At 31.9% G+C, this 10,260-nt stretch overlaps 1 protein-coding gene across 1 annotated transcript in view; it reads right to left on the bottom strand.

Annotated features, from left to right (window-relative positions):
• Positions 1–8,696, bottom strand: part of LOC106689231 (titin homolog) — a 49,849-nt gene extending 41,153 nt beyond the window's left edge. Inside the window, exon 1 of the mRNA XM_014434121.3 lies at positions 8,515–8,696. Within this exon, the coding sequence (XP_014289607.1) occupies positions 8,515–8,566 (52 nt within the window). The 5' untranslated portion in view covers positions 8,567–8,696. The remainder of the gene's footprint in view (positions 1–8,514) is intronic.
• Positions 8,697–10,260: the final 1,564 nt, after the last annotated feature.

Below are 10,260 nucleotides of genomic sequence, written 5' to 3' on the forward strand. Positions count from 1 at the left end.
TCTGAATTATTGAAAAGCAAAAATGGAGGGCTGATGCTATCGCGTGGAGTTCGGCGGTGTATACTGAGCATAACTTATTAATGTGTAATTTAAACTTGTGGGTTGAATCGTGAGTGACGAAAGATTGAAAGGTTGATTGAATAGTATCAGACGGAGTGGAAGGAATAAGGGAGTGAGTTAAAGATTTATGAATAAGGATACAGATACAAAATAAAAAAAAAAAAGTATACATATATGTTAAATTTAACTATAAAATTAATTGGTTCAAATGTTTGCTCACATTAAACTTTTGAATTACTGGATCGATTTACATTCTTTTTTTTTAAAGGATCCTTGTCACCATGGGAAGGTTTAAATCTACTAAAATCCCTGATTTTTCGGTAAAAAAAAAACTTATGCAACATTTCTGGCAAGATAGAAACGGCTTTGGCTGATGAGCGCTCCAGAAACTACATTTTTATTATTTATTTATGTAATTATATTTCTATTACATATCTCTATCGGTTTCTAACAGGAACCGACTTACAATTCATAGATTATAGAAGTATTGCTATATATTTAGACCAAGGACTAGATACTACAGGCCCGTTTGCAATGGCATGCTAGATATTATTGTATTTAATTACTCATTGAATGTCCTTTTCAATGGTGTCGTGTGAACCAATCAACTAAGATATGCTTATCAGGTGGAATGTAAAGATTCTAAACTATAAAATGAAGTCGGGTTAGCATTATGTTATATTTACTAATATTTATATCTGATGTATATCGATATAAGAGAGAACTTCATAAACCTAATGACTAAATCTCCGTTCACTGTACTCTGGGTTGAGATTTCCAGATGAGACCATACACATTCTATTGACACTAACATTAATTACTGTTACTGTCAAAAAACCAACATAGGAATATTACTACACGCAGGTGGCTTTTGCATTGGATAGCTTTGATCACTCTCTTCGTTCTTCCTTGGACTGTACTTTCCCTAAATCTTTTTCAGAGTGCCCCTTACTATTCCTTCTCGCTAGAACTCGCTTTCTTCTCTATCTATCTTCTAGCCATCCAATTGACTAATCATATTTAGGGGTGGGACTTGGGATCCACCCTTAAAATCAGGCGGCGCTGCTCCTTTATGTTGACCCAAAGCACTTTACTCTTTTCGCTTCACTTTATGGCTGGTCATGATGTAGGTCTACTACCCATGTGATATATTACCTATTCTGTGAGTGCTTTATAGGCCCTTAATGCCGCTGGCCCCACAGGCAAAGTCAATCCATTTTTTACCTGCTATTTATGAGCCGGCAAATGCCAACCAAGAACACCCATTACCTATTTAATTAAATTCAACTTAACATTTTTGTTTTTATCATGCTGGTATTGTTAATAAATAGCATAACATTAAAAAACATGGAAAAACACGTGGCATCTACTAGGCCCGTCTTGTTCGTCAGTTTTGGTCCGAAGAGGTACGAGGAGCGAAACGATCCAGTTTCGCTGGGATTAATTTGCGAACGAGTGCGAAAAAGAGAGTGAAAAGTGGAATTTGGAAAGGTAATGTAGAATAAGTGTCAAGAATTGATCGAAATGTGTCCTTTTTCATGTGAAAATAGAAGAAGTGGTGGTTATCGTGAATTTGAAGATCATGCCACAAACAAGAAAAATCACCGAACTCATATCTTTTTGCGTTAATCTGATTCACCCACATTTTAAGTCTTTGTCGATATTACCTTAGCCTGATACGTCGATGAATCAAAGGTGGTAATTCCAAAAACACTCCATCAGAAAACTGCTCCATCTCGTCTACAATACAATACTGAGGCAATGGACAATTGGCGTTCACACGAATTCGTTACCTAGCAATTCGCATCTTTCTGCTCCCAATGTACGAAAGGCCTTAGGGGGTAGAATCACCGAAGAAAAAATGATTGAAATTTGTAGTGGCAATGTATCTATCGTTTGGTCTCTTTCATAATTGAGAGCTGCAGTTTGGGATGATGCAGGTTCAATAATTTAAATTTCCGTCGAATAAAATTTTGCACTGTTGAATTTGTTTGTCTACATGGAAAATTGTAATTACATAAAAAATTGTACATTTAAGAGCAATGGAATAAGCTCAAATTTAATAAAACAGTAATTATAATTAACCCTTATATGCAATAAGGAACTAATCAATATTTACGGTAAGTTGTGTTTATCCTTAATGTTTTGAAGAATTTTAATTTCACATGTTTTCAAGATACGGCGTTAGTCTGTGTCACTATTAGATATAGATAGAGCCTTGACTTTTATTCTAAAAAGAAAAAAAATTACCAATATAGTTTATAAAACGTAATAAAAAAATCCTGTATGGTTCCTTCTCGCATATGCTAGTTATTAAATGTTGCCAAATCATAATAAATAATGAATACATAAATCTTTAACCTTAACGATATGTCTGTATTCAATAGCCTATTTCGTCAAGAGGGTACGAAGAAAAAAAAATAATTTTAACAAAATATAACAATTGATATCACAGTATCAATTGTGCTTATTTAATCTATCTATATTCATCATCAAATTTAGCAATAGCGAAGAAAAGCGTGGTCTGCTAGTATATATACATATAAACGAAAAATGATTCTTCGGTATAATAAGACACGTTTTGCTATTTTTCCTGCCTGTTATTGATTAATAAATAGGAGTTTTCATGGGATAGAGAATTACGCCCATTAATATCTGCGATCCTTAAGCCCCTGATTTGAAAGTTTTAGGGAAATGCTTTCTTATCGCTCATGTGATACGACAAGATTGCTAGTAGTACGGTGTGAGGTTTTTTACTGTACAAATTCTAAGAAAAACTTCAAAAGAACTTGAAACCACATTCTGATAATTTTCTCACTTGCTGAGCGGGTTTCAAAACTAGCGTTCTAACGAAACCCATCGCAGAAGTGTATAGTAATTACAGGTCTAATTTTAATTAGCCTAAGAAAAGTGTAATAGAAAACAAAACCCTGTTACGTAAGCTAATGAACGTCTGATTTTAGGGCATCAGATCTTTGTGTAAGATATAAACGATCTGCTATTATGGGCAACATTATAATAAAGATCACTTATCTGTGATTTTGAAAAAAGTGGTGCAATATTGCCTCGTTCGCACACTAAAACGTTGAGTTTGAGACAGAGCAGTCAGCATTGATAACGTGTTCCTGCTCTGTCATGAACTCTGAATTGCTCTTGTTATGTGAACCTGCAATTAGTTTTAATGATTGTACACTTTTCCAGATTGTGGATCCTGTAGACTTAAAACACTGATATCATCGGGCTAGCAAATATATTGTATAAGAGCAAGGAGGTTCGTATCTGATCGCGAGATGGAACATTTATTATGTTTTCCAACTAGAGAAGGAAGAACAATAACTATCTCACTGCTCAGGACAATTATTTAGCTTATCAAATGGCACTGACTGGAAAGCCCTTAGTAATTATGTACAGCACCCTATAGTGCGATGAACTGATTTAGTGAGTTAGTGAGGGATTAGTGTTTATTACCTAAAATTATCCACTAAGGTGTTCGGAATAGTTGAATTGAATTAATATGAAAGTTATCATCCAAAAACTACACTGATTTCTTCTTCACTAAATTAATTGGAAATCAGCCTCATACAGGGGTAATAATAATAACATTCTAAAAATTGATGAATTAAGGTATAAACATATGCACTTAATACATTATATCACGTTATATAACATAATTTACACAACATAAGCTTTTATATACGTTTAGGTGAGGGGGATAAATTAAATGAAATTTAGGCTTTGGCTGTGGGAAAGATAAGAGAAAATTCGACCGATTAAAAGGGAAATTTCAAAAGCTTCGTTTGGAAGTACTGATTTCAATCATGCTTGGATGAGAATGTAAATAGTATGAGAATCAGCATGACATAGTTGAGTCAGCGAATACAGACATAAGGGAAGGTAGGATCGACCACTAAAAGGAAATCATCTTCAATGTTCTATAGATTCCCACAAAAGGATTGTGTAGTGATTGTGAGTATTAAATGTGTGATGTACGCTTGTGATGTTCCATAGAACACTATTATTATTATTTTTTTTTTTTTTTATTAATTCTTCTTTTTCGATGTAGAACATGCTTTTGATCGAGTCCAGCACTCGTAACTGCTTTACAAATTCCATAGATTCCTACCTTCTACATATTTTTTCATTATCCGTTCCTTTCTCACTGCTAGATTATTCAAAGCAAACCAAAGTAGTTTCTATCCATCCCTCTTCTCTCAGTCAGCTGGTTTTCCTCATCCTCGATTCCATCCTCTACACAATCTATACAGCTGACATACCAACGAATTCTAACATTATCCTCACCACTTATGCTGATGACGCATGTGTGCTCGCAGTCAATAATAACCCTTTAATTGCACCCCAAACTTTACAATCCCATATCGTAACCCTCGAAGAATGGTTCCGTACTTGGAGGATCAAAATAAATCCCATCAGATTACGTTTACTGTACATCTTAAACCTACTGACGACCATACAGTATCCTTTAATAATGTTGCTCTTACCCATCTATAACAGATCTGCTACCTTGGACGACTAGCCTGGAATCCTCACACAAGACAACAGTCTAAACTTCCAATTTATTTCAAAAGACTGATCTACAGGACAATTATAAGGCCTTTCTGGACAGACGGAGTTGAGCTTTGGGGCTCCACTAAACCTTCTAATTCCCCTCGTATCCAATCCTTACAAATATTTCGTAAAATCCTCAATGCTCCTTGCTTTGTCATAAATAAAATCATCTATAAACACCTTAATGTTCCATATGTAACCGATCTAGCACGAACCAGATATCAATCCTTCCATTATAAGCTCCCTAACCATTAAAACTCTCTAGTTTCTAACCTTACTTCTTATTCAATTCCTGACAGTCCTCCGAGGCGCCTGAAAAGAAGATGGGTTAGAGACCTTCTAGTGTAGAACTATGATGAGTGGTACCAATGGGTAGTTTCTCTACATGCCTGTATCACTCCAGTTTGATCTTACATCAAATTTACTTGATGTATTTTTATGTAAATAAAGTTGTAAATAGCAATAAATAAATTTAAAAAATGTTGTAATAAAATATATATTATGTCAAAAATGATTTATATTACAAAATACGAAAATAAAAAACAACTTTTCTATACTCAATAAATCGTCAGCGGATATGCAGTGCATGAGTCAGAGGCTAGTCCTAATTTTAAAAAAAATTTTTCTTTATTTCTATTAACAAAGAAAATTATATTAAATCTTATAAGAGGAGGCTACGCACGAACTATCTCAGATTTCAATGAAACTGTTTGTGATGATACTAGATCCACAAACATTAGATACGTGTCCGAGGATTCTTGCCAAAACGCCCATGATCTGAGAGAAAATAAATATTTTAAATTATTTACAAATTTTTATATTATCGTGTTTCACCTTTGCCTTGAATATATGAAGTCAATGGTGTCGTTGTGTACCAATCTTTTTTTTTTTTTTTTTTTCATGAAAAATGAGAACATGACATTTAATTTTATTAAACATGTAACAAATTACAAAATCCAAAACACACTTCTACGTAAATTAGGCCAGCAATTTTATTTTTTAATAAAATCAATTCAGATTTGTTTTAAGCATATTTTCAAGCGTTTAAATGCGATTTTAAAATAAAAAAAATTATACATTTTTGGAAGATATATATATTTTACTGATATTTAGCTTGTACTACTTTGAGAAGTTGAATTGACCCTAAGTCCCACAGAAGGTTTATTTAGAATGGTGAAGTCGAATTGAAGTTATTACATTTTTTCTGATTTGTGAAAGTGCCACATTAAAGCGAAACAGATGAAAACAAAATTTCGATTATTATATTTTATATATTTTTTTAAAGAAAGTAAGTTAACATATGGTTTTTCGCACATCAAAAAACTGTTCAATACAAATTTTTATCATGATGGAATAATAATTTTTTTTCTCACTAGTTTTGTCGTTACGACTTAACTTTTTTTTTGTTAGAAACTGTTATAAATGCAATAAATGCGATTTCACCATTCTACACGAAACTTACATGGAACTTAGAACCATCTAAACTGCACGAAATAATCGAAGCTATTCATCGGCAGAAAATATTACCTTCCAAAAATTTATAATATTTGATTTTTTTTATTTCATTATTTAGAAAGTGATAAAATCTAATAGATATTGATGAGCTTTGAAGAGGAAATGCCACTCTTCCAACTCATGTCAATATCTTTTAGATTTTATCCCTTCATAATGGAGAAAACTTAGATACAAATAAATAAAAACTTCCCAAACGTTTCAGTTCATATTCTAGTTCTAATTTATTTACACAGGACTTTTCCAATAGTTACAGTAACGTTTGATTTGGATGACACAAAGAGAAATCATGATTTTTTTTCGTGATCGCAAGACATCGACAGGAAATAAATATCCTGAAAAAAATCAGGTCAAATAATTTATAATTCGACTTTTTATGAAAATCCATAATTAAGAGACTCAAAAAATTTTAGAACAAATCTTAATTTTTTTTTTTAATTGTTGGCCAAATTTACTAGAAATATATTTTGGTTTCTGTAATTTTTAATACATAAACAATGCTTCTAATGCTTCATGAAAAATCAAATCGATTGGAATATAATAACCATTGAATACAAGCAGAGCAAAGGTGGAATACGATGATATAAACAATGTCTACAATTGCATGAAATACATTTTTTTTATCGTTTCCTGGGGCGCTTTGGATACAAAACATTTGTAAATCGGAATCCTGGAACACTGATATTTTTTGATCTAGTATCACCACAGAAAGTTTTATTGAAATCAATAATCCCAGGAGCGTAGCCTCCAGTTGCTGAACAAAATTCTCGTTCTTAGAGGGTTAATAAGGGGCAAAATATTTCATTATTTTTATATTTACCATTATAATTAATACTGATATATATTAAAAAATGAGAATTGCAGTATTAAAAGTTTCTCTCTATTACATTAGCTGAAAAATGTTGGATCAAGTAGAGAAAAAACATATCTATTCAGTCGTCTGACTGAAATTTAAGTGCTGAAGTATTCACTAGGCTTAGACGTAGATCAGATTGGGGTAGGAAATTTATTGAAAGTAGCTACATTATAATCAAGCTGAAGGATATGGTTATGTGAGCAACTAGAAAACATTTTAATATTTTTTTTTACTTTAAAACTTAAGCGCGAAAATAAAAATACATAAAAAATGAAACATAACGGAAGAAAGGAATGTTTAAAATCTATGGAAAAAACATTACTTTAAAAAATATTCTCAATAAGCACAAGCCATCAAGATAGGTATTAATCGGGTATCGCGATTACTTGGAGATGAGTTTGTCACAAGATATTCTACCGCTAAGGTCACTCGTTGTATTCGCTCTCCCAAGACACATCATAAACCCGTTGATGAAGAAGATGAACAGTGTTTAAAAACATTCTTTCCATAAATCTCTTAACGTAATTATTATTATAAATTTGATTGGAGGAAGATATTTCGGGTGGCAGTCAATAAAGGTATCAAAATAATACCTTTATTGAACGCCACCCGGACTATCTTCTTCCAATATTATAACTTTGGTTTGTTTTTATTAAAATTATTGTTTATCTCTTTTAGGACCCCCAAGTTTATTAGCACTGGAAATTTTCTGTAACCTGTAAGGCTAAACATCAATTCTATCTAAAGTTAGTTCACACGATGTTTACACGAGACAGCTTTTACTATCTCAACCACTTTTACTGTGGAACCTAGTAGTCACTGTCTTAGGAATATGTGTCATACAAAATTTAAAAAAAAATACATATGATTTATACTACTATCAAGATAAATCAGTGATTGTTGTAAGCATGTAGTTGCAATTATATGTTTTACGAATTGTGGTGAATTATAAACATTGAATCCTCTTTGATTGTATTAATGGATTAGTCAAATGATAAACTTAGAGATTCTTTTTAAAAAAATTATCTTTTTATTAGATCAATGGACTAAAAATTGTTTTTTGTAAGGTTATTTTAAAAATGAATCGGAGATTATAAAAATAAAAATGCTTATTGGAACCCTCTAAACCTTTTATAATTCGGACATTGAATCAACTCACGTCGATAACTTGGTTCGCTTCATGCCTATGATCAATAAACATTTATATCATAAATGATAACTTTTTTAATAGGGTTAGAATCGCTTAATACCTTGTGGCCAAACCCCCTTGCTCTAATTGATGTATAAAAGTTCATCGAATGAACAAAAAACAATAAATCATACCTATACAACAGTAATGACTGTTAGGTTGAGTTTATTATTATTAGCATCCTCTATAAGATTCTAATTACAACCTTTCTTAGATTCAAGCAACACTTACAATTTATTTAATCAAGTTTAAGAAATTCAAAAACAAAATTAAATAAATAATCTATAAGGAATTAGACACAATGATAAAATAAATTTGTGTGACAACTCACCCTTAAGAATCGGTTTGATATTCGTAGTATATTTCTTCTTAAAATTGTTCATTATGAAAGGGTGTTCTCTCTGTCAACTACAGAATTCCTTAAGTATTACACTAAAATTTTGATGTTTACATTATGGAAACCTAAACTCTCTGAGTTGACAAGAGGTTACACTTATCAACAGGTGATAGAAAATAACTGTCCGTCATATGCTTTATAAAAATTTTCGGAGAAGATTTCTTAGCAAGTATACAATTATAGTTTAGTAAGTTCGCTTCAGTAAAATTTTGCCACGGGATTAAATATTTTCCAGTAATAAATTTTAGTAAGGAAATTCAAGCTGAGAGATCAGCGAAAAGGCCATGACAAAATTAACCTATTTTTTAGTGAAGAAAAAGAAAGGCTTGAGTAAGATAAAAAATAAAAATCCTTTTAATTTCGGAGTCAAGTTCAGATTTAAATGCTACCTTATCGGGAACTCTCGTTTTTGAGTTCCAAGTGAAAATGTTTGCTTTAGGAAATCCCCATAAACTGGCTTGATCCTCTTCGAAGAAATTGAATGATTATTAATAGATGATAGTAATTAATATTATTGCAATTAATTTAAAAGTAAATTTGCTTAATGAGGACATGGCAGTATATGTACAAGTATGGGAAGTACCTCAGTATTTTCGAGTTTGAAAATCCGGCGGTTTCTAATTTTTTATCGTGAAGAACCCATTTAATAATTTTTACCTTATTGTAAGCAAAGGTTGATAAATCCTTCCTTAGGAAGAGTGTTTAAGAACTTTAAACCGAATAAACAATATTGACAATTAATAAATTTAATTTTTTTTTACTTTCACCCACAGATATATGGAATATGTAGTAAGATAAATGATTGCAATTGTAAACAATTTCGAATTCCAGTTTTCGATGGGAATATATGTTTTGACCTCTTGAGTCCTTCTTTACCTCTCAAGGAATCGTTAAGAGTGGTAAACGAAATTTTAAAAAATATATAACTACAATTTAGGTTCATTTCGACATTTTTTTTCAAATAGCTAATAACAATATCAATATATTGAAGATTAAAAAAGGAAAGGAATAAAAACTAACTGCCAAATTAGTTGTACTATTCCATTAAGCCTTTATGTATTTAGTGTCAACATTATTATTTATTTGTTTTTTTTCCATAAAACGGATATAGCTTCATATATAAATATATATTTTGCGTATACATGTATGTTTTTGATTATCCATGTAATCATTGTGGGCTAATGTGTTTTACAATGGGATGGGCTTGAAGATGAAAGATTGCTCTTGTATGTATTTTGGCTTCCTTCATTGTGCATGTGTCATCTGTCGTTATCACAATGCAATTATCGACTGATCTCTCTTTTTTGTCTTTTCAAGGGAGATCAGTCCATAATTGGATTGTGATAACAACAGATGACACACGCATAATGAAGGAAGGCAAAATTCATACAAGTGCAATTTTTCATCTTCAAGTACGCCCCACTCAAATGCCAAGGTTACTGAATCTTCTTTGAGGTAAGATAATAACTAAGAAATCATAATTTGATAACTCCTTAGTAACTCATCTAGCACTGACAGATAAACACCCTATTTTCGGCAAATGTGATAATTAATCTTCCACAACAACTGTTCAATGGGATGCTATTTTCCAAATGACCCAGCTCTGAGGTCTTCCATTGATAATGCCATTTCAATACTGACCTTTGATGATGGATGGTTCTATCCGATCCGTTCGAACCT

This window comes from Halyomorpha halys, unplaced genomic scaffold (assembly GCF_000696795.3).
Source record: "Halyomorpha halys isolate HHAL.00 unplaced genomic scaffold, Hhal_1.1 Scaffold1310.1, whole genome shotgun sequence".
In the NCBI taxonomy this organism is placed as follows: Eukaryota; Metazoa; Arthropoda; class Insecta; order Hemiptera; family Pentatomidae; genus Halyomorpha; species Halyomorpha halys.